Consider the following 25,905-nt stretch of genomic DNA (forward strand, 5'->3'; position numbering starts at 1 on the left):
GCATTTTTATATATTACCATATTGGCATGAATGTTTTATTTTTACATGACAGAATATAACATTAATACCATTAGCATGTGGGATGAAATCTTTCTTTAAAAGGGGGCTTCTTTTAAAATGATGGCAGTGCTGCAGAGCATGATAGAAGGAATCCTGGTAACTACAGATGGTCCCCAGCTTATGGTTCCACTTACGATTTTTTCACTTTATGATGGTCAAAAGCAATGGGCATTCAGTGGAAACCGTATTTTGAATTTTGAATTTGGATCTCTTCCTGGGCTAGCAGCATGCATTATGATCCTCTCTCAGGATGCTGGGCAGTGGCTGTGAGCCACGTGATCACACGGTAGACAACCGATATACTTACAACCATTCTGTTACTCACACAGCCATTCTGTTTCTCACTTACTGTTTAGTATCAGTCAATTACATGAGATAGTCACCATTTTATTATACAGTAGGCCCTGTGTTAGATGATTTTGCCCAACTAAGGCTAATGTAAGCATTCTAAGCAGATTTAAGATAGGCTAGGCTAAGCTATGATGTCTAGTAGGTTAGATATATTAAACATTTTTGAATTATGGTATTTTGAACTTATGATGTGTTTATTAGGACATAACTCCATTGTATGTCGAGGAAGATCTGTATATCCTCAGGTTCAGACCCCACTACTCTTGAATAAAACAGTTGCTTTGGCCTATTTGGCTTACCTTTCCATTTCATAGACTTAATGTCACTTGTTTTAGGTCAGTATCCCCCTTTCTGTAAAAGGAAGGATAATTATGGAGACCATTGAAGGGATGTGCTACTTACATGGACAAGGCGTAATACACAAGGACCTAAAGCCTGAAAATATCCTCGTTGATGATGACTTTCACATTAAGGTAAGTCATGATCTGAAGGTTTCTAGAAGATTAGGGTGATTTTAGTTTTAATTCTCCACTATAAATCCATTTTGTACATAGTAGACCCCTAAGGGAAGATCTCACTGAGCTTAGAACTGAAGACAGTGGTGCTGGAAGGTTCTGCCAAGGATTGACAAGAAAGATGCAGACTTGATGGAATTCATATTATTTACTTATTTATTTATTCTCATCTACATTTTTTATCATTTTTTTTTAAGTGTAACATACTCCAATGTAGTAAAGGCAACAAGGGGAAGAGATTTTCCTTTTGTTCACTCAAGAGCAGATTTAACGAGGTGGAATCTCACATCTAATTGGTTTTGGCAACAGGAATCCAAGCACGAGAATCCGAAAGGGGAAGCAGCATTTGGGGGAGAACTCAGGAACTGCTTACGCAGGCATCCTTTTACTACAAGATTCTGCTTCTAACACTTCCTTCTAGTCTTGGACAGATTTTTATTCCTACGACTTTGAAAGAAGGTTCCTTCTTTACATTAATAACATTTCTTACGTATCTCTTATGTTAAAATCTGGGGATTTTGGATCATCACATGCCAAAACCCATACCCATATGCTTGAATTCCTAGAGGCAAAAGTGAAACTGTCATCTTTGATTTCTTCTTAACTGTATTGTTCTATTGTTCTGTACTTTTGTTCTTGCCACCTCTCCCTGTTCTGTGTCTGACCTTTGTATTTTTGTTTTTGCTTTCTTCTCTGTTTTCCTCCTCTTTCCTTTCCCATCTTCTCTTAGGTTCAGGCTACCAACTCAAAACAACTAGCATTGCAGTCCTTAACTTCAGGACTTAGGAGTCCTTAGAATCTTGCGTCCATGGGCTTCAGGACACCATTTGGGAAAATTGAAGGTGCAGTATCTCGTCACCATCGGCTATACAAATCTGCTGAGAAGAAAATACCTTTTCTTCCTAGCCCCAGAAATAGTTGAAAAATATGTAGAGTAAATGAGGAATTAGAATAAACATGGTTTGCTGTAGTTCATGTCAGAAATGACTTCTGCTTTTTCTTTTCCCTTCCCCTCCCCTAACCCCACTAGCAAATTCCATGGTTTCATTGCATAAGAATTTGAGATACCAGAATTTCACATGGACATTTCTTAGAGGACATTTTCCAGCTAGCTGAGGAAACACAAAGTTTCTATGAATTTGTTCAGAAGTAGCTGTTTTAAATCTATCTAGTGGAAATTTCTGGAAATCCACTATACCTCCCATCTACTAGTTAAGCCCCAAATTTAGACAAGTCTGATTTACCTGTGGCTCTCACAGAACAATCCTATTGGTTTTGATCTCTTGCAGATAGCTGATCTTGGCGTTGCTTCCTTTAAGATGTGGAGTAAACTGACTAAAGAGGAACATAATGAGCAGAGAAAATTGAATAGTGTCTCTAAGAAAAATGGTGGAACCCTTTGCTACATGGCCCCTGAGCATCTGAATGACATCAACGCAAAGCCCTCAGAGAAGTCAGATGTGTACAGCTTTGGCATAGTACTTTGGGCAATATTTGCTAATAAGGAGCCCTATGAAAGTAAGACATTTGTAGAGGAATGGGATCTGGGTATTCATCAAAACTGCTGAGTAAAATAGTGACCTTCAGTGAAGTCAGTTAAGACTTATGACTGTCTGTTCATTTAATGTCTTTTTTACCCACTAGACCATAAGTTACACAGGGGCTGGGACCATATCTGATTTATTCAGTGCTATTTCCCCAGTATCTACACACACAGTGCCTGGAACCCAGTAGGTGCTCAATGCCCTTATGTTGAATGAATGAGTAATCTGTTTAGGAATCAGGGCAAATCACAGGACAAATAGGAGCCTTGATGATATATCTGAGTTTGGGAAGTGACATAAAATTCCAGGATTCTTCCTGGATGGGAAAGCTTGCTTGCTTCTGCTTATGAGACACATTACTTCATACTTTCATTCATTCACTTGCTCCCTTACTCGAGAATTATTTCTTTTCAGTACTTACTATGGGCACTTTAATGGGAATTAAGAATAAAGAGATGAGAAAAGACATTGTTCATGAAGGAGAACCCATACAGAAGTAGTCATTCTTCAGATTAATGGACATTTTCTGGTCCCATTTTCTTGGGTGATTATCAGCTCCCCTGGTTTAATGATCACCCATTGCCAAGGCCTCTAAAATCTCTTATCTCTAGCCCTGGCCTGGGATATCCCCTTATCTGTTAGATCCATTACACATACCAGAGGAACCCAAAGCAACATCCCCCCAAACAAATTCATCTTCTGCATGCTCTCCTTGTAGTCCACGCAGCTTTGCTCTTCTCATGTTCAGAAAATGGCATCACCATCCACCTACTGAGTCGCTGGACCAGAACCCTTATGCATCCCATTCTCAGCTTTGCCCCTTGTCTCCTGCATCCAATCAGACATCAAAACCTATGAATTCAAGGTATACATATGATTCAAGATACATCTTGAATCCATCCACTTCTATCCCCACCAGACTCTCTTTAGTTCACACCCTCCATATTTCTGCTGAAGCCTGCTCACGCCCTTCCCCATTCACACTGCAGCCAAGCTGCTCATGCTCATGCTAAAAGGCAAGTATGACCATCTCACTCGTCTATTTAAAATCTTTCCAAGGCTCCCTGGGCCTTCAGGATAAAGTTCAAATTCTTCAGTATGGAATACAAACCCCTCTCTGATTTGGCTTTTCCGTCTTTCTCTAGCCTTATTCCTTACCTCTCTTTCTTTAGTCAATATGCCCAGTTATAATGAACTATTCATAATTCCTGGGACACATCATGATTTCGGGGACTTCCAGTCTATTCATATCCTGCTTCCCTAGCCTGGAATCCTCCTCTCGGAGTCCTCCTTCCTGATTCCTTACATGGATAAATCCTGCTTATTTTTCTTGACTCAGCAAAGCCTTCTCTGACCTTCTAGTCACAGTTGTTAGCAGAACCCTTTGTACTTACTCCTTGAATAAGTTACCACTCAGTGTGTTCAGTCACTCTAAATAGACTGAGCTCCTTACAGGTAAGAGCTGTGCCGTATTTGTTTTTGTATTAAAATCTGGAGTATGCTGTTGGTTTTATTTATATATTCTATTTGTTCTACCAGGAGGCCACTTTGTTGTGAATTCTGTCTCATCGGCAGAGGTTAAAATGTCGTTTGATCATCTGGGCAGTAGAAGATGTCAGCGCCTTGTCAGAGGGTCATTCTGCCCCTATCAGATGAGGCACCTGTATTAAAAGCACACCCTCTGTAGAGAGAGATGAGCAGCATTGTCCAAGTTCTGCCACCTCCCTGCCTGAGATATGCAGGACCTAAGAGAAAGTCAACTTAAATTCTTCTTTGCTTTATAGATGCTATCTGTGAACAGCAGTTGATAATGTGCATTAAATCTGGGAACAGGCCAAATGTGGACGACATCCTTGAGTACTGCCCCGTGGAGATTATCAGCATCATGAAGCAATGCTGGGACACGAAACCAGAAGTTCGGCCAACATTTACTGGTAAGAGCATCTTTTATGACTGTGTACGTTGCCAATGAGGCGAATTTTCCTAGTAAGATGTTGTCAAGAAGTTGCTTTAAGTTTTCAAAAAACTCAGTTCCACTTGTGATTTCAAATTGGTTTTCTAGATTTCAAACATATTGTTCAATGAAAAGATACCATCCCTCTCAAAAGCATGAAGGCATGTAAGGCCCTCTTATTTCTTTTTTTTTCAGAAGTAACTTTTTAAAAATTGTGTTAAAATATACATAACACATCATTTACCATGTTAACCTTCTTTAAGTGTAAGGGGCAATGGCATTAAGTACATTCACCATCGCCACCACCCATCTCCAAAACTTCTTCATCTTCCAAACTGAAACTTTGTTTCAGTTAAATATCAGCTCCCCATTCCTCTTCCCCCAGCCCTTGGCAACCACCATTCTAACTTTTCATCTCTCTGAATTTATTCTGTTATGTTTATTATTACATAAATAGAAAGGTACTACTCAGGGTACCTCATGTAAGTGGAATCATACAGGTTTTGTCTTTTTGTGCCTGGCTTAGTTCGGTCGGCATAATGTCTGAGGTTCCTCCATGTTGTAGCATGTGTCAGAAGTTCCTTTCTTTTTATTGCTGAATGGTATGTATTCTGTGGTGTTTATAGACCACATTTTCTTTATTCATTCATCTGTCGATGGATACTTGGGTTGCTTCCACTGGCCTCTTTATTTCTTAGCTTCTCTTATTTCTTTTCTCTCCCCTTGTGTAGCTGACATCTTTGGAAATGTATGTTGTCATTTAGATTGGGCCTGTAGGAGAGGGAGAGGGAAAGGGACATGGATGTTTGTCACATCCTTGCACCTCTTTCCATTCCTCTAGGTTACCTAGGATCTTGCTAAGATCCTAGAGGCAGAGGAAAAATGGAAATCAGAGGAAAGAAAATCAGGTGAGCAAAAAATAAACAGTAGGAAGTCACTTAGGAGCCTATTTCTGCTATGAGAAAACAGAATTAAAGCCCCACCTACCACTACTACCAAGGATTAGAGGGTTACTTTGGTTTATTTGCTTGTTTTCTTATTCTGTTAGTCAGCCAATCTTCTCCTGACTTGGTCTCTTCTCTTCTTTCATGCCTTTTTCACCTTTTCAAAATTAAAGTTCTTATTTTGAGATAATTGTAGATTTACATGTGGTTGTAAGAAAAACACAGAGGGGTACCTGGCTGGCTCAATAGGTAGAACATGGGACTCTTGATCTGGGGGGTTGTAAGTTTGAGCCCCAGGTTGGGTATAGATATTACTTAAAAACCTTTAAAAAAAAATTCTCCTTTTTGATGGGATCTTTGCTTGGTTTGGGGATTAAGGTAATGCTGGCCTCATAGAATGAGTCTGGAAGCTTTCTTCTGTTTCTGTTTTTTGAAACAGCTTCAGGAGAATAGGTATTATTTCTTCTTTGAATGTTTGGTAGAATTCCCCAGGGAATCCATCAGGCCCTGGACTCTTTGTTTTTTGGAAGGTTTTTGATCACTGCTTCAATCTTATTACTCGTTGTTGGCCTATTCAGGTTGTCAATTTCTTCCTGTTTCAGTCTTAGCAATTTATAGGTTTCCAGGAAGGCATCCATTTCTTCCAGGTTGCTCAATTTATTGGCATATAGTTGTTGATAATAATTCTAATAATTGTTTCTATTTCCTTGGTGTTAGTCGTGATCTCTCCCCTTTCATTCATAATTTTATTAATTTGGGTCCTTTCTCTTTTCTTTTGGATAAGTCTGGCCAATGGTTTATTGATCTTATTAATTCTTTCAAAGAACCAGCTTCTAGTTTCATTGATCTGATCTACTGTGTTTCTTGTTTCTAATCCATTGATCTCTATTCTAATCTTAACTATTTCTCTTCTAATGTGTGGCTTAAACATTGTTAAAATGTCTGTGCTACCCAGAGCAATCTATACCTTCAGTGCTATCCCAATCAAAATTCCAGTGACATTTTTCAAAGTGCTGGAACAAATAATCCTAAAATTTGTATGGAATCAGAAAAGACCCTGAATCACCAAGGAAATGTTGAAAAAGAAAAACAAAGCTGGGAGCATCATGTTGCCTGATTTCAAGCAATATTACAAAGCAGTGACACCAAGATAGCATGGTACTGGCACAAAAACAGACATATAGACCAATGGAACAGAATAGAGAGCCCAGATATGGACCCTCAACTCTATGGTCAAATAATCTTCGACAAAGCAGGAAAAAATATGCAATGGAAAAAAGACAGTCTCTTCAATAAATGGTGCTGGGAAAATTGGACAGCCACATGCAGAAGAATGAAACTCGACCATTCTCTAACACCATACACAAAGATAAACTCAAACTACGAATCCGTCAAAATCCTAGAGGAGAACATAGGCAGTAACCTCTTTGACATCGGCCACAGCAACTTCTTTCAAAATATGTCTCTAAAGGCGAGTGAAACAAAATCAAAAATGAACTTTTGGGACTTCATCAAGATAAAAAGCTTCTGCACGGCAAAGGAAACAGTCAAGAAAACAAAGAGACAACCCACAGAATGGGAGAAGATATTTGCAAATGACACTACAGATAAAGGGCTGGTATCCAAGATCTATAAAGAACTTCTCAAACTCGGGGGCGGAGCAAGATGGCGGAGGAGTAGGAGACCTAGATTTCGTCTGGTCTCAGGAATTCAGCTGAATAGGGATCAAAACCATTCTGAACACCTACGAACTCAACAGGAGATCGAACAGGAGAGTAGCAACAACTCTCTGAACAGAGAAGCGACCACTTACTGGAAGGTAGGGCGTGCGGAGAAGTGAATCCGAGGCGATATTCGGGAGGATAGACGGCGGGGGAGGGGCCTCCGCCAGCCGCTTCTGGCAAGTGATAGAGCCGCGGAGCACAAAATCAGACCTTTTAGAAGTTGGCTCGGCGGAGGGACGTCGCTGCAGTGGCTAAGCGGGGAGTGGAATCCTCCCGGGACAGTGTGGTCTCAGGACCCTTGGGGTCACAGAGAGACCAGGGGTGCCTGAGTGCGCCAGAGCTCCCAGGTATCAGAGCGGGGAAGCCGGCTGCAGAGACGGAGCCGGGGCGCGGGCTCTCAGCTCGGGGTTGCCATAAACTGTGATCTGCGGCCCAGTTGGGGCACGGCTCCTCCAGCAGGGACCCAACAAGCAGCAGATCCGGGGAGACTCCCCTTCCTTCCCTGGGAGGAGCGGTGCGGGAACGCACTGCAGGGATCTGCTGGGTTTGGAGACTCCGCGTGGGGTCGGGTGCCAGAGATAGCAACGCTCGATCACAGGCCGGGTGAGCACAGAGTGCGGCCGGAGACCGGGGACACGGAAGTGACTGCTTTTCTCTGGGGGCACACTGAGGAGCGGGGCCCCGAGTTCTCAGCTCCTCCGGGTGGAGATTGGGAGGCCACCATTTCTGCCCTGGTCCTCCAAAGCTGTACCGAGAGCTTGCAGGGAACAAAAGCTCCTGAGAGCAAACCGGAGCAGCTTCCTTAGCCCAGACCGACAAGGACGGGGCAATTCTGCCTCTGGCAAAGACATTTGGAAACCACAGCAACAGGCCCCTCCCCCAGATCAGCACAAACAGCCAGCAAGCCAAGACCAAGTTGATCGATCAAGGAGAATGGGAGAACTCCAGCGCTAGGGGAATACTGCACATAGATTCATGGCTTTTTTTTTTTTTTTTACCATGATTCATTATTTCATCAAAGTTAATTTTTGTTGACTATTTTTTTTTATTTTTCTTTTTCCCTTTTTCAACCAACATCTCATCAATCCCCTTTTAAAAAAAAAAACTTTTTATTTTTCATTTTTAGAGTCATATTTTATCCCTTCATAGTAGTTACCCTTATTTTTGGCATATATATATAAGTTGTTCTCTCTTTAAAATTTTGAGGTACAGTTTCTTCTAACAGATCAAAATATACCCTAAATCACTAGTGTATGGCTTTGTTCTAGTCTCCTGCCTGATCACATTCTCTCCCTTTTTCTTTTTTTTTTTTTCTTAAATCTTCTTTCCTTTTTCAAACAACTTATCTTACCAAGTCCTTTTATAAAATTTTATAATTTTCATCTTTACAGTCATCTTCCATCCCTTCATTGTATCAACCCTTATTTTGTACATATATGTCTTTCTTCCTTTAAAATTTTAGGAGGCACTTTTTTCTAACAGACCAAAATACGCCCAAAATGTAGTGTGTGGCACTGATCTATGCACTAGCCTGATCATATTTGATCATATTCTGCTTTTTTTGTATTGTTTTGATCTTTTTTTTTTCTTTTTTTTTTTCTCTTTCTTTTTTCTTTCTTTCCCTTTCTTTTCCCCTGGTTTCAGGTCTTTTCTGATTTGTATACAGTATATTTGCTGGGGACGTTGTAAACCTGTTAGCATTTTGTTCTCTCATTCATCTATTCTCCTCTGGACAAAATGACAAGACGAAAGAAATCACCTCAGCAAAAAGAACAAGAGGTAGTACCGTCAGCCAGGGACCTACTCAATACGGACATTAGTACGATGTCGGACCTAGAGTTCAGAATCATGACTTTAAAGATACTAGCTGGGCTTGAAAAAAGCGTGGAAGTTATTAGAGAAACCCTTTCTGGAGAAATAAAAGAACTAAAATCTAACCAAATCGAAATCAAAAAGGCTATTGATGAGGTGCAATCAAAAATGGGGGCACTAAATGCTAGGATAAATGAGGCAGAAGAGAGAATCAGCGATATAGAAGACCAAATGATGGAAAATAAAGAGGCTGAGAAAAAGAGAGAGAAACAACTACAGGATCACGAGGGCAGAATTCGAGAGATAAGTGATACGATAAGACGAAACAACATTAGAATAATTGGGATCCCAGAAGAAGAAGAGAGAGAGAGGGGGGCAGAAGGTATATTGGAGCAAATTATAGCAGAGAACTTCCCTAATGTGAGGAAGGAAACAGGCATTAAAATCCAGGAGGCACAGAGAACCCCTCTCAAAATCAATAATAATAGGTCAACACCCCGACATCTAATAGTAAAACTTACGAGTCTCAGAGACAAAGAGAAAATCCCGAAAGCAGCTCGGGAGAAGAGATATGTAACCTACAATGGTAGAAACATTAGATTGGCAACAGACCTATCCACAGAGACCTGGCAGGCCAGAAAGGACTGGCAAGATATCTTCAGAGCACTAAACGAGAAAAATATGCAGCCAAGAATACTATATCCAGCTAGGCTGTCATTGAAAATAGAAGGAGAGATAAAAAGCTTCCAGAACAAACAAAAACTAAAGGAATTTGCAAACACGAAACCAGCCCTCCAAGAAATATTGAGAGGGGTCCTCTAAGCAAAGAGAGAACCTAAAAGCAGCAAAGAGCAGAAACGAACACAGACAACAGACAGTTAACAGTCACCTTACAGGTAATACAATGGCACTAAATTCATACCTTTCAATAGTTACCCTGAATGTAAATGGGCTAAATGCCCCAATCAAAAGACACAGGCTATCAGATTGGATTAAAAAACAAGACCCATCAATATGCTGTCTGCAAGAGACCCATTTTAGACCCAAAGACACCCCCAGATTGAAAGTGAGGGGGTGGAAAACCATTTACCATGCTAATGGACACCAAAAGAAAGCTGGGGTGGCAATCCTTATATCAGACAAACTAGATTTTAAAACAAAGACTGTAATAAGAGATGAGGAAGGACACTATATCCTACTTAAAGGGTCTATCCAACAAGAAGATCTAACAATTGTAAATATCTATGCCCCGAACATGGGAGCAGCCAATTATATAAGGCGATTAATAACAAAAGCAAAGAAACACATTGACAACAATACAATAATAGTGGGGGACTTTAACACCCCCCTGACTGAAATGGACAGATCATCTAAGCAAAAGATCAACAAGGAAATAAAGACTTTAAATGACACACTGGACCAAATGGACTTCACGGACATATTCAGAACATTCCATCCCAAAGCAACGGAATACATTCTTCTCTAGTGCCCATGGAACATTCTCCAGAATTGATCACATCCTAGGTCACAAATCAGGTCTCAACCGGTACCAAAAGATTGGGATCATTCCCTGCATATTTTCAGACCACAATGCTTTGAAACTAGAACTCAACCACAAGAGGAAAGTCGGAAAGAACTCAAATACATGGAGGCTAAAGAGCATCCTACTAAAGAATGAATGGGTCAACCAAGAAATTAAAGAAGAATTAAAAAAATTCATGGAAACCAATGAAAATGAAAACACAACTGTTCAAAATCTTTGGGATACAGCAAAGGCAGTCCTGAGAGGAAAGTATATAGCAATACAAGCCTTTCTCAAGAAACAAGAAAGGTCTCAAATACACAACCTAACCCTACACCTAAAGGAGCTGGAGAAAGAACAGCAAATAAAGCCTAAACCCAGCAGGAGAAGAGAAATCATTAAGATCAGAGCAGAAATCAATGAAATAGAAACCAAAAGAACAGTAGAACAGATCAACGAAACTAGGAGCTGGTTCTTTGAAAGAATTAACAAGATTGATAAACCCCTGGCCAGACTGATCAAAAAGAAAAGAGAAATGACCCAAATCAACAAAATCATGAATGAAAGAGGAGAGATCACAACCAACACCAAAGAAATACAAACAATTATAAGAACATATTATGAGCAACTCTATGCCAGCAAATTAGATAACCTGGAAGAAATGGGTGCATTCCTAGAGATGTATCAACTACCAAAATTGGACCAGGAAGAAATAGAAAACCTGAACAGACCTACAACCACTAAGGAAATTGAAACAGTCATCAAAAATCTCCCAAGAAACAAAAGCCCAGGGCCAGATGGCTTCCCAGGGGAATTCTATCAGACATTTAAAGAAGAATTAATACCTATTCTCCTGAAACTGTTCCAAAAAATAGAAATGGAAGGGAAACTTCCAAACTCATTTTATGAGGCCAGCATTACCTTGATCCCAAAACCAGACAAAGACCCCATCAAAAAAGAGAATTACAGACCAATATCCTTGATGAACATGGATGCAAAAATTCTCACCAAAATACTAGCCAATAGGATCCAACAGTACATTAAAAGGATTATTCACCATGACCAAGTGGGATTTATTCCTGGGCTGCAAGGCTGGTTCAACATCCGCAAATCAATCAACGTGATACAATACATTAACAAAAGAAAGAACAAGAATCATATGATCCTCTCAATAGATGCAGAAAAAGCATTTGACAAAGTACAACATCCTTTCTTGATCAAAACTCTTCAGAGTATAGGGATAGAGGGTACATACCTCAATATCATAAAAGCCATCTATGAAAAACCTACAGCGAATATCATTCTCAATGGGGAAAGGCTGAGAGCTTTTCCCCTAAGGTCAGGAACGCGGCAGGGATGTCCACTCTCACCACTGCTATTCAACATAGTATTAGAAGTCCTAGCCACAGCAATCAGACAACAAAAAGAAATCCAAGGCATCCAAATCGGCAAAGAGGAAGTCAAACTCTCACTCTTTGCAGATGATATGATACTGTATGTGGAAAACCCAAAAGACTCCACCCCAAAACTGCTAGAACTCATACAGGAATTCAGTAAAGTAGCAGGATATAAAATCAATGCACAGAAATCAGTGGCATTCCTATACACCAACAACAAGACAGAAGAGAGTCAAATCAAGGAGTCTATCCCTTTTACAATTGCACCCAAAACCATAAGATACCTAGGAATAAATCTAACCAAAGAGGCAAAGGATCTGTACTCAGAAAACTATAAAATACTCATGAAAGAAATTGAAGAAGACACAAAGAAATGGAAAAACGTTCCATGCTCATGGATTGGGAGAATCAACATTGTGAAGATGTCAATGCTACCTAGAGCAATCTACACATTCAATGCAATCCCCATCAAAATACCATCCACTTTTTTCAAAGAAATGGAACAAATAATCCTAAAATTTGTATGGAACCAGAAGAGACCCCGAATAGCCAGAGGAATACTGAAAAAGAAAAGCAAAGCTGGCAGCATCACAATTCCGGACTTCCAGCTCTATTACAAAGCTGTCATCATCAAGACAGTATGGTACTGGCACAAAAACAGACACATAGATCAATGGAACAGAATCGAGAGCCCAGAAATGGACCCTCAACTCTATGGTCAACTTATTTTTGACAAAGCAGGAAAGAATGTCCAATGGCAAAAATACAGTCTCTTCAACAAATGGTGTTGGGAAAATTGGACAGCCACATGCAGAAGAATGAAACTGGACCATTTCCTTACACCACACACAAAAATAGACTCCAAATGGTTGAAAGACCTAAACGTGAGACAGGAGTCCATCCAAATCCTAAAGGAGAACACAGGTAGCAACCTTTTCGACCTTAGCCGCAGCAACTTCTTCCTAGAAACATCGCCAAAGGCACGGGAAGCCAGGGCAAAAATGAACTATTGGGATTTCATCAAGATAAAAAGCTTTTGCATAGCAAAAGAAACAGTCCACAAAACCAAAAGACAACCGATGGAATGGGAGAAAATATTTGCAAATGACATATCAGATAAAGGGCTAGTATCCAAAATCTATAAAGAACTTATCAAACTCAACACCCAAAGAACAAATAATCCAATCAAGAAATGGGCAGAAGACATGAACAGACATTTCTCCAAAGAAGACATCCAAATGGCCAACAGGCACATGAAAAAGTGCTCAACATCACTCGGCATCAGGGAAATCCAAATCAAAACCTCAATGAGATAGCACCTCACACCCGTCAGAATGGCTAAAATTAACAAGTCAGGGAACGACAGATGTTGGCGGGGATGTGGAGAAAGGGGAACCCTCCTACACTGTTGGTGGGAATGCAAGCTGGTGTAACCACTCTGGAAAACAGTGTGGAGGTTCCTCAAACAGTTGAAATTAGAGCTACCGTTTGATCCAGCAATTGCACTACTGGGTATTTACCACAAAGATACAAATGTAGGGACCCGAAGGGGTACGTGTACCCCAATGTTTATAGCAGCAATGTCCACCATAGCCAAACTGTGGAAAGAGCCAAGATGCCCATCGGCAGATGAATGGATAAAGAGGTAGTGGTATATATACACAATGGAATATTATGCAGCCATCAAAAGGAATGAGATCTTGCCATTTGCAACGACGTGGATGGAACTGGAGGGTGTTATGCTGAGTGAAATAAGTCAATCAGAGAAAGACATGTATCACATGACCTCACTGATATGAGGAATTCGTAATCTCAGGAAAGAAACTGAGTGTTACTGGAGTGGTCGGGGGTGGGAGGGATGGGGTGGCTGGGTGATAGACATTGGGGAGGGTATGTGCTACGGTGAGCGCTGTGAATTGTGCAAGACTGTTGAATCACAGATCTGTACTTCTGAAACAAATAATGCAACATATTTTAAGAAAAAAGAAAAAGAAGAAGATAACAGGAGAGGAAGAAAAGGGGAGTATGTCAGAGGGGGAGACGAACCATGAGAGATGATGGACTCTGAAAAACAAACTGAGGGTTCTAGAGGGGAGGGGGGTAGGGGGATGGGTTAGCCTGGTGATGGGTATTGAGGAGGGCACGTTCTGCATGGAGCACTGGGTGTTATGAACAAACAATCATGGAACACTACATCAAAAACTAATGATGTAATATATGGTGATTAACATAACAATAAAAAAATTAAAAAAAAAAGAACTTCTCAAACTCAACACCCATAAAACAAATAATCCAGTCAAAAAATGGGCAGAAGACATGAACAGACACTTCTCTGAAGAAGACATACAAATGGATAACAGACACATGAAAACATGTTCATCATCATTAGCCATCAGGGAAATTCAAATCAAAACCACACTGAGATACCACCTTACACCAGTTAGAATGGCCAAAATTGACAAGGCAAGAAACAACAAATGTTGGAGAGGTTGTGGAGAAAGGGGAACCCTCTTACACTATTGGTGGGAATGCAAGTTGGTACAGCCACTTTGGAAAACAGTGTGGAAGTGCCTCAAAAAATTAAAAATAGAGCTACCCTATGACCCAGCAATTGCACTCCTGGGTATTTACCCCAAAGACACAGATGTAGTGAAAAGAAGGGCCATATGCACCCCAATGTTCATAGCAGCAATGTCTGCAATAGCCAAACTGTGGAAAGAGCCAAGATGCCCTTCAACAGATGAATGGATAAAGAAGATGTGGTCCATATATACAACGGAATATTCCTCAGCCATCAGAAAGGATGAATACCCAACTTTTACATCAACATGGATGGGACTGGAGGACATTATGCTAAGTGAAATAAGCCAAGCAGAGAAAGTCAATTATCATATGGTTTCACTTATTTGTGGAACATAAGGAATAGCATAGAGGACATTAGGAGAAGGAAGGGAAAAATGAAGCGGGGGGCGAGAATCAGAGGGAGAGACAAACCATGAGAGACTATGGACTCTGAGAAACAAACTGAGGGTTTTAGGGGAGTGAGGGTATGGGTTAGACTGGTGATGGGTATTAAGGAGGGCACATACTGCATGCAGCACTGGGTGTTATATGAAAACAATGAATCGTGGATCACTACATCAAAAACTAATGATGTATTGTATGGTGACTAACATAACATAATAAAATAAAATTATTAAAAAAAAAAAGAGGGGCACTTGGGTGGCTTAGTCAGTTAAGCCTCTGCCTTTGGCTCGGGTCACGATCCCAGGGTCCTGGGATCAAGCCCTGAATCAGGCTCCCTGCTCCGTGGGGAGTCTGCTTCTCCCTCTGCCTCTGCCTGCTGCTCCCCCTGCTTGTGCTCTCTCTCTCTCTTTGTGCCAAATAAATAAAATAATATCTAGAAAAAAGAAGAAGAAAAGAAAAGAAATAACAGAAATATCCCTTATCCTTTTACCGAATTTACCCCCCATAATATCTGGCCAAACTATAGTATAGTATTACAACTAGGATATTGACATTGATATAGTCAGATACAGAACATCTCCATCACCACAAGGGGTCCATTCTGTTGCCCTCTTATAGCCACACCCACTTTCCTCCCCAACCCCACCCCCCTCCTTCACCTCTGCCGATCACTGAACTGGTCTCCATTTCTATCATTTTTTTGTCATTTCACAAATGTTACATAAATAGAATCATAAAATAATTTTTGGAAACCCTTTGGGATTGGCTTTTTGCCACTCAGCATAAATCCCTAGAGATTCATCAAGGCTGTTTTGTGTATCAGTGATCTGTTCCTTTTCATTGCTGAATAGTATTCCATGGGGTGGATATACCACAGTTTGTTTATTCTCTCCTCAAAGGAAATCTGGTTTGTTTGTTCCCAGTTTTTGGCTGTTATAACTAACACTGCTGTAAATATTCATGTTGCAGGTTTTTGTGTGAATATAAGTTTTTATTTCTCTGGAATAAATACCCAGGAGTGAGATAGCTAGGTTGTATGGTAGTTTCATGATTGTTTTTTTGTGGGCTTTTTTTGCTACTGTTTTCCAGAGTAGTTGCACCATTTTATGTTCCTACCAGCAATGTGAACCACCAGTGGTCCAGTTTCTCTGCATCTTTGCCAGCATTTGGTATTGTCACTATGTCATTTTAGCCATTCTGATAGGTATGTAGTGATATCTCACTGTGGTTTTAATTTATATTTCTCCAATGGCTAATGATATTGAATATATCTTTTTTTGTGCTTATTTGCATTCTGTCTGTTTTGGTAAAATGTTGCTTTAATAACTTTTGCCCATTTCCTAATTAGATTGCTTGGTTTCTTTTTGCTGTTGAATTTTGAATGTTCTTTATCTATTCTATATAGTATTCCTTCATTGGATATGTAGTTTGCAAATATTTTCTTCTAACATATAGTGCTTTTTTTTATCCTCTTACAGCATCTTTCACAGAGTAAAAGTTTTTGATGAAGTCTAGTTTATTAATTTTTCCTTTTATGGATTGTACCTTTGGTGTCAATCCTAAGAACACTGTCAGGGTTAGATTTCAAAGATTTTCTAATATGTTTTGTTCTAAAATTCTTACAGTTTTACATTTAAGACTGTGTTAAGTATTTTTTTTCTATAATTATCAAGGAAAATTTTTAATTGATAAGAACAATAGCACAGAACTAAATATTTGGTTGTCTTTCTTGCCAGTTATTCAATTTATATTTTATTGGAAAAATACCACAATCTATTTTGAGTTAATTATTGTATAAGATATGTGGCTTAAGTTAAGTTCATTTTTTGCCTATGAATATCCTCTTGTTCCAGCACCACTTGTAGAAAGTCTACCTTTCCAGGGCACCTGGGTGGCTCAGTTGTCTGCCTTTGGCACAGGTCATGATCCTGGAGTCCCGGGATTAAGCCCTACATAGGACTCCCTGCTTGGTGGGGAGCCTGCTTCTACCTCTGCCTCTCCCCCTGCTTGTGCACTGTCTCTCAAATAAATAAATAAAATCTTAAAAAAAAAAAAAAAGAAAGTCTATCTTTCCTCCATTGAATGGCTTTTTCTTCTCTGGCAGAAATCATTGGGATATCTCTATGCGTTTATTTTTGGGTTCTCTATTCTGGTCCATTGATGTGTGCATCTATCCCTCAGCCAATACCCACAGTCTTAATATAGTGATATGTCTTAAAACCGCGTAGACTGATTCCTCCCATTTTTTTATTTAAAAAATTCTTTTAACTACTCTATTTCCTTTGTCTTTCCATATAAAATTTAGGAAAATCTTGTCTAAATCTATAAAAAAAAATCTTACCCAGATTTTGATAGAAATTGTGTTAAATCGGTATATCCATTTGGGGAGAATTGAGATCTTTACTATATTGAGTTTTCTAATCCATGAACACAATATGTCTCTTCATTTATTTATATCTTCTTTGATTTATTTTATCAGTGTTCTATAGTTTTCAGCATACAAGTCCTATATATTTCTCTTTTTTGAGCAATTATAAGTAGGTTGTATTTTAAATTTAGGTGCCCATGTGCTAGAATAGAGAACTATAGTTGATTTTTTTTTGTATGTTAATCTTGTATCTTATGACCTTACTGAATTGACTTATTAGTTCTAGGAGTTTTTTGGGATATCTTTTTTAGATTTTCATGTCATCTCCAAATACAGACAGTTTTATTTCTTCCTTTCTGATCTCTGTGACTTTTATTTCCTTTTCTTCCTTTATCACATTGGCTAGAATTTCTAGCATTATCTTAAATAAGAGCAATGAGAACAGACACCCTCACCTTTTCTCAATATTAAGGGAAAGCATTCAGACTTTCTGTATGAAGTATGTTAGCTTTAGGTATTTTGTAGATACTCTTTATCACTTGATGAAGTTCACCATACTTATTTTTCTGAGAATTTATCATGAGAGGATTTTGAATTTTGTCAAATGCTTTTTCTGCATTGATTGGTATGGTAATGTGATTTCCCTTCTTTTCATTGTTAATATGGTGAATTACACTGATTAATTTTTGAATACCAAACCAGCCTTGCATCCCAGGAATAAAACCTATTTGGTAATGGTGTTTGATTCTTTTAATATATTGCTAAATTCCATTTGCTAATATTTTGCTAAGACTTGCAAGTATAGTCATGAGGATATTGGTCTATAACTTTCTGCTTTTTGTATTGTCTTTGTCTGGTTTTGATATCAGGATCAATATTGGCTCCATAAAATAAATTGAGAAGTTGTCCCTCTTATTTTTTAGAAGAGAATGGTGTAAGTAATGTTAATTCTTTAAAAGTTTGGTAGAATTCTCCCAAGAAACCATCCAGGCCTGGAAATTTCTTTTTTTGGGAGTTTTTAAATTGTAAAGTTGATTTCTTTAATAGTATAGGAGCTATCAAGATGACCTGTTTTACATCAGAGTAGTCTGTTTTATATCAGAGTAGTATCTCAAATAGTTTGGTCGTTCTGGTTGTGGTAGTTTGTATTTTTTGAGGAAATAATTCATATAAGTTGTCAAATTTATATGTGTAAAGTTGTTTGTAGTATCTCTTATTATTGTTTAGATATCTGCAGTGTTTGTAGTGATATCCCCTGTTTCATTCCTGATACTGGTTATGTATGTCTTCTGTTTTCCTTTGTCAGTCTTCCTATTGATCTTTTCAAATAACCAGCTTTTTGTTTCATTGATTTCCCCTATTGTTTTTATGTTTTCCATTTCATAGATTCCTGTTCTTTATAATTTCATTTCTTCTACTTTTTGTTTGTTTTGTTCTTCTTTTTCTAGGTTCTTGGGGTGTGAACTTAGATTATTGATTTGGATTTGAGACCTTTTCTCATTTCTAATGTGTATGTAATGCTATAAATTTCTTTCTCAGCACTGCTTTAGTTATGTCCCACAAATTTTGATATATTGTTTTTTGTTTTCATTTACTTCATTGCATTTTTAAATTTTCCTTGAGACTTTCTCTTTGATCTATGCATTATTTAGAAGTATGTTGTTTAGTTTCCAAGAGTTTGGAGATTTTCTTGTTATCTTTCTGTTACTGATTTCTGCCTTGATTTCATTTTAGTCAGAGAACACATTCTGTGTGTTTAACTTCTATCAAATTTATTGAGGTTTATTTTATGGCCCAGGATATGGTGTATCATGGGATATGTTCTGTGGACACTTGAAAGGAATGCAGTATTCTGCTGTCTTTGGATAGAGTGTGCTGTAAATCTTGATTAGACCCTGTTGATGATGTTGTTGAGTTCTTCTATGCCTTGCCTGATTTTCTGTCTAGTTCTTTGAATTGTTGAGAAAGAGATGTTCATTCAAGTCTACAATTATAATTGAGAATTTGTCTATTTCTGCTTTTAATTTTATCATCTTTTGCTTTATAGATTCTCTATCTCTGTTGTTTGGTGTATATATATTTAGGATTGCTATGTTTTGATGGATTGATCCTTTTATCATTATATAAATGTCCCTTTTTGTCTCCAGCAATCATCTTAATTTTTTTTAAAGATTTTATTTACTTGACAGAGAGAGAGATACAGCAAGAGAGGGAACACAAGCAGGGGAAATGGGAGAGGGAGAAGCAGGCTTCCTACTGAGCAGGGAGCCCGATGTGGGACTCGATCTCAGGACCGTGGGATCATGACCTGAGCTGGAGGCAGATACTTAATGACTGAGCCACCCAGGCGCCCTCCAGCAATCATCTTTGCTGTGAAGTCTACTTTATTGGATATTAATATAGCCACCTTTCTTTCCTCTTATTAATGTTTATATGATATATCTTTCCCTGTCTTTTTACTTTAAATTGCCTATAATCATTATATGTGAAGTGAGTTTCTTGTGACAGCGTATACTTGGGTCATGTTTCCTTAATCTATTCTGCCAATGCCTGTCTTTTGATTGGTGTTTTTAGACCATATTAATTTAGTGTAATTTTGATATGTTAGAGCTCACATTTGCCATTTTATTTTGTTTTTTGTTCTTTCTGTTTTTCATTTCTCCATTCTCTTTTTGCTGCCTTCCTGTGCATTCTTGAACATATTTAGAACCCCATTTTAATTTATCAATGGTATTTTTTTTCTTTCTTTTTTTTTAAAGAGAGCACATGCACACATGAGCTGGGGAGGGGCAGAGGGAGAGAATCGAGCAGGCTCCATGCCCCAGTGCAGGCCCATTGCGGGGCTCCATCTTACAACCCTGAGATCATGACCTGAGCTGAAATCAAGAGTTGGACACTTAACTGACTGAGTCACCCAGGCTCCCCTGAATTTATTGATAGTATATTTGAGGATAGTTTTTCCAATGGATACTCTAGGTGTTACATTATCTGTACATAATTTATCACAGTATACTGATGTTATTTTATCAGTTTGAGTGGAGTATAAACTTTACTTCCTTTACTTCCCCTTACCTTCCTCTGTATATAATTGCCTTAAATAGTTCCTCTACATATATTTAGAATACATTGACATTGTTACAGTTTTGCTTCAACTGTCAGTGATAGTTTAGAAAACTCAAAAAAAGAAAGCCTATTATATTTACCCATATTTTTGATTTCTGTGTTGTGGGTGTTTTTTGTAGTATTATTTCTGATACTAAATGTGCCACAACTAGGTGTTCTAGAATCCAATTAAATTCTGACACTAACCAACTGGAGTTATTGTCAGATTCCACAGATTTAAAGGCTTAGGCCTGCTGTAAGATTGTCACTACTTTAGACACCAGATGCAGATAGGATGTCCAGACTACCCACACTTCTGCTCCACCAAATACAAATTTGAAGGTCCCCATAATACCCCCTAAAGGTTCAATAATTCACTAGAACTCATAGAACTCAGGAAAACATTTTACTTGCATTTACTGGGGTATTATAAAGGATGCAACTCAGGAACAGCCAAAGGAAGAGATTCATTAAGTAAGTTATTGGTGGTGGGAGTGGTGTGCCACAGAGCTCTCATGCCACTTTCCTAACAATGTACTCACTCAATGTATTCACTACTGGAAGCTCTCCAAACCCCATTGTTTAGAGGTTTTCATGGAGGCTTCAGTAGGTAGGCAGTATTGATTAAATCACTGGTCATTGGTGACTGAACTAAATCTCTAGTCCCTCTCCCCTCAGCTGGTACTGAAAGCGCCAACCTTGTAATCATAACTAGGTCTTTCTGGTGACCAGCTCCCATCCTGAAGCTATCTAGCTTCTTGTCCTCAACCCTCTAGGCAGGAGCCATCTCATTAACATAGAAAAGACATTCTTACTGCTTAGGAGATCCCAGGGATTTGGGGAGCTCCCTGCCATGAACCAGCTGAAGCTGGGAAAAAGAACAAATATTTATTTTTTAATTATACCACATGTGTTCTTTCTTCCTCCCTGATGTTCCAAGGTATCTTCTTTTATCATTTCCTTCTTGTTTAGGAAGTTCCTTTAGCCATTCTTTTAGGGTGTTGTCTGCTAGGGACAAATTATCGTAGTTTTTTTTTCATTTGAGAATGTCTTGGTCTTACCTTCATTTCTGTAGGATATTTTTGCTGGGTGTAGGATTCTGGGTTGATGATTCCTTTCTTTCAGGACTTAATAAATACTATGCAACTTACTCTGGCCTCCATGGTTTTAGTTAAGAAATCCTTTTTTTTTTTTTTTAAACTATAGGTATTTTCTCTGGCTGCTTTCACAACTTTTATCTTTCAGAGGTTTAATTATTATTTGTCCTGGTATGAATTTGTTTGGGTTTATTCTGTTTGCATTTTCTTTTGATTTTTGAATCTGTAGGTATGTGTCCCTTCCCAAATCTGAGAAGCTTTCAGCCAAGTCAACTATAACTTTTGTTATAGTTTCACTTGTCTCTGAGGCTCTGTACACTTTTTTTCTCTCAGTTTATTTTCTTTCTCTTGATCAAATTAGGTTATTTCTATCATTCTGTCTTTCAGCTCACTGATTTTCCTCTGTTCCCTTTATTCTGCTGTTGAACTCATCCATTTTGGTTTACTATATTTTTTAATTCAAAAATTTCGTTGAACTTTCTTTTATATCTTGTTTCTTTGTTGAGGGTTCCTGTTTTTTCATCTTTATTTTTTTTTAAGATTATTTATTTATTTGATGGAGGCAGAGTGAGAGTGTGCAAGAGAGTACAAACAGGGGGAGTGGCAGGCAGAGGGAGAAGCAGTCTGTGCAGGGAGCCTGATGTGAGACTCGATCCCAGGGTCCTGGAGTCATGACCCAAGCCAAAGGCAATGGCTTAACCAACTGAGCCACCCAGCCATCCCTGTTTTTTCATTTGTTTTAAGCTTATTTGTAATTGTTTGGTGAAGCATTTGTATCATGGCTGTTTAAACCTTTAACAGTGAATTCTAACATCTCGGTAGCTTGGTTATCTTTTTTTCTCCAGTTTTAGATCTTCCTGGTTCTTAGTGTGATGAGTGATTTTGTTCTCTTGAAATTTGTACATTTTCTTATAGTGTTAGGAGATTCTGGATCTTCTTTAAGCCTTCTCTTTTAGCTAGCCTTTTCTGACATGGCTTTGCCAGTGGAAGGGTGGCTGCCACCTTGTTTGACAGGTAGAGGGAAGTCCAGGTTTTCTACTGAGCCCTGTTGACACCTGAGGCGGCGGGGAGGGGGCTCCTTGTTTGGACTGGTCAGGGTGGAAGTTCCAGTGGAGTGCACGTGGTCTCCGTGGACACTGCAGTGGAGGTGAAAGTTCTGACTCCCACTGGGGTCTCTCCTGATACTTCTCCATTGGAATGGGTGGGAGCACCTTATTACTGCAAAATAAGGGTGCAAGTCCAGTTTACCCTCATAGTCCACTGATTACCATCTGGCAGGAAGGAAAGACCTGGCTCCTTATTTGGCCTTCTCTGAGATCACCCTGGTGGGGATGTTGGAGTACCCTGTTACTGTTTCATGAGGTTGGAAGTCTTAGCTCTCCTTACTTGGCCTTTGCAGGTGAGGTTGGGAGTGGAGCCACAGTGTATTCTGTGATGTTTGGCTGGAGAATGGTTATTGAATAAAGGTCTTTTGTCTTGCTAGGCTGCCCCTTGCTTAGTCCTTTGGCTAGAAAGAAGAGGCTTTTGTTAGGCTTTTTTTTTTGGTGTGTGTGGGGGGGTTGCCAGCTTCCTTAAGTCCAAGTTTGGGATCTAAGAGGCAAAAAGAAATCCTAGTGAACTCATCGCCATGTCTTTCCTCAGATCCCATAGTCCCTAGTTGGTCTGCCTTTACTTTCCTCCTTTCAGATTCTTTTCATGTTTGTTTTATATGTGATATCTAGCGGTTCTTGTGCTTAGAGGGAGAAATGAGGAAAAGTATGTCCACTCCATCTTCCTGAAAGTGGAAGTTGCCTTTTTCTTTTAAAGCTAGCACCTTTTAACTCTTTATGTCAAATCCTTATTCCGAGTATTCTGTCCTATAATAATTCTGATGCCAGAGAGACAGAAACAAGGAGTCCATCCATCCCGGTTCACTTGGAGAGTAATTCATATTAGATAGGGCTCTGTGCTGCAGCCAGAGAAACATGCTATTAGGCAGTAGCTCTTGGTTTTCAGTGTTACTTTGTCCCTCCTCTCCACCTAGTTATTGGTCTTACTTGTCTCTTCATGTAAGTCAGTGATTTGGCATTAAAATTTTTATTTTACTGCTTTGTCCACAGATTAAGGTAAGTAATTCAAAAATAATAGATTACTAATATTTAAATTTTACTTTAGAAAATACCTAAGAAATTTAAAGTATTATTTTTTTTATACAGGCATTGAAGAAAAATTTAGGCCCTTTTATGTAGTTCAATTAGAAGAAAATGTAGAAGATGATGTGACAAGTTTAAAGGTAGGTAACCTAGCAGGTACTCAAAGCATAACATATCAAAACATACATATTATCAATCTTGAAAACCAAGGCAATATAATTTGTTACTAAGATTTGAGGTAAGCGAGCTTGATAACCACTTGAAAAAAATGAGCAGTTTTATACAGATATCATCAAGTTGGCATACTGGACCCATTCCTCCATCAAAACTAATGAAATGAGAGAAATTATATATAGCAATATGAAAACAAAAGCGCAATGTCACTGGAATAGAATGGAAAGTACCGTAGGTGGATCAGTCATTTTGAAGAATTCTTGAAAGATAGAAAGCCAACAGAATTATATTTGCTAAGTCACAGAACAGAAAAAGAAAATGCTAACCCAAAACATAATGCTGAGGAAGAACTGGTGGAGCAAGCCTTGGGTCCGTGTGTACAAGGAACAGAATGGTCACCTGGGACATTGATGTTAAGATTGTCATTTGGGAACCATGGTTGTGTCAGTTAGAAAAGTTGACTCCTCCCCCTGATTCCCTTGTGCTTAGCAACAGATGGGAGCAGCATCTGCCTCAACTTGAAGCAGTGAAGTTGGTGTCTGGGGTCTAAGAGGTATGTCAAAGGTTGATAGGTTGATACCAGCTAAGTAACCAAGAGAAACAAAGACCTTCCCTATATACACACTTAGAAAGCAAGTTGCTGGCATAAGTCTTACAGCAACATGAAGGGAAGACTACAGTAAATAAGATAGGAAGGCATATGGAGATTTTGAAATAAAGATAAAAAACCAGAGCGTCAAGAATTACCAGACTTTTGAGGGATACCTACACTCTAAAAGGAGAGGTATCCAATGGTAACCGTTCTTGGGCATCCAAAGGCCATCAGGAAGGATAGTTACTGAGGCTAAAAAGCATTACCACAATAATCAGGAATATTTCATAATGATAAAAAGTTCAATTCACCAGGAAGATAATAACAGCTTTAAATATGTATATGCCCTAAATAACATAGCCTCAATATATACAAAGCAAAACTTGACAAAACTCAAAGAAGAAATAGACAAATTGGAGATTTTAATACAGATTTCTCACTGATAGAACAACTGGACAAAAAAAAAATCAGGAAGAGTGTAGAAAATTTGAAGAACATGATTAACATTTGACTGAATGGAAATAAATAAAACACTGCATTTAATAACTGCAGAATACTTAACTTTAAAGGCTTTTCAAGAACATACAGAGCAATACTTTAAAATTGACCATGCCCTGGGAAATAAAACAATTATCAACCAACCAATTTAAAAAGATTGTAATCATATAAAGAATTTTCTCTGATTTTATTTCAGTTATACTACAAATTAATCTTAAAATTAGAAAAATCTCATGTGGTTACGAGTTAAGAAGTATATTTTTAAATACCCTGTCGATCAAAAAGGAAATCACAATGGAACTTAGAAAAATTTAAAACTGAAGACTAACAAAAACACTACATATTAAAACAAAATGCAAATATGACTAAGAAAAAAACTTAAAGGAAATACCAAAATGTTAATTTTGTGCTTGGAGTGGAGGCAGTGTATGTGTAGGTTTCTTTTTAAATATAATTCTGTATATTTTCTATATTTTCAATAATGAGTAGTATCACTTTTATAGCAAAAAAAGTTTCTTTTTCTACTTTTATATTGGTAAAATATACATAACATAAAATTTACCATCTTACCCATTTTTTCTTTTCTTTTTTAAAGATTTATTTATTTATTTTAGAGAGTGAGTGTGATCGCACATGGATGGGAGGAGGGCAGAGGGAGTGGGAGAGAGAGTCTTAAGGCGACTGGGTGCTGACCGCAGAGGCTAACGCAGGGCTCTATCTATATCATGACCCGGAGATCACGACCTGAGCGGAAACCAAGAGTCAGTCCCTTAAAGGACTGCACCACCCAGGCGCCCCACCATCGTACCCATTTTTAAGTGTACAATTCAGTAGCATTAAGTACATGCACAATGTATCCATTTCCATTTTTAAAAATCCCAAACAGAAACTCAGGATCCATTAAATAAGAGCTCCTCATTCCTCCCTCTCCCCAGCTCCTGGTAACGTTTAATTACAGTTTCTGTCTATGAATTTGCCTAGAAGAGTCTAGGTACCTTACAGACGTGGGGATCAGACAGTATTTGTCTTCTTGTATTTGTCTACCCTGTTTCACTAAGCATAATGTTTTCAGGGTTCATCCATGTTGTAGCATGTGTTAGAGCTTCATTCCTTTTTAAGGCTGAATAGTTCTCCATTTTATGTGTATATCAC

The 25,905-nt window shown here is 38.6% G+C and overlaps 1 protein-coding gene across 8 annotated transcripts in view; it reads left to right on the top strand.

Moving 5' to 3' along the window:
- RIPK1 (receptor interacting serine/threonine kinase 1) overlaps positions 1-25,905 on the top strand; it is a 48,328-nt gene that overhangs the window by 13,336 nt on the left and 9,087 nt on the right. For all 8 annotated transcript variants that reach the window (XM_027602759.2, XM_027602755.2, XM_027602757.2 and 5 more), the window contains 4 exons: positions 747-884; positions 2,216-2,444; positions 4,255-4,404; positions 23,553-23,629. In XM_027602759.2, the coding sequence (XP_027458560.1) occupies positions 747-884; positions 2,216-2,444; positions 4,255-4,404; positions 23,553-23,629 (594 nt within the window). The remainder of the gene's footprint in view (positions 1-746; positions 885-2,215; positions 2,445-4,254; positions 4,405-23,552; positions 23,630-25,905) is intronic.

The sequence above is a fragment of the Zalophus californianus genome, chromosome 7, assembly GCF_009762305.2.
Source record: "Zalophus californianus isolate mZalCal1 chromosome 7, mZalCal1.pri.v2, whole genome shotgun sequence".
NCBI classification, from domain to species: Eukaryota; Metazoa; Chordata; class Mammalia; order Carnivora; family Otariidae; genus Zalophus; species Zalophus californianus.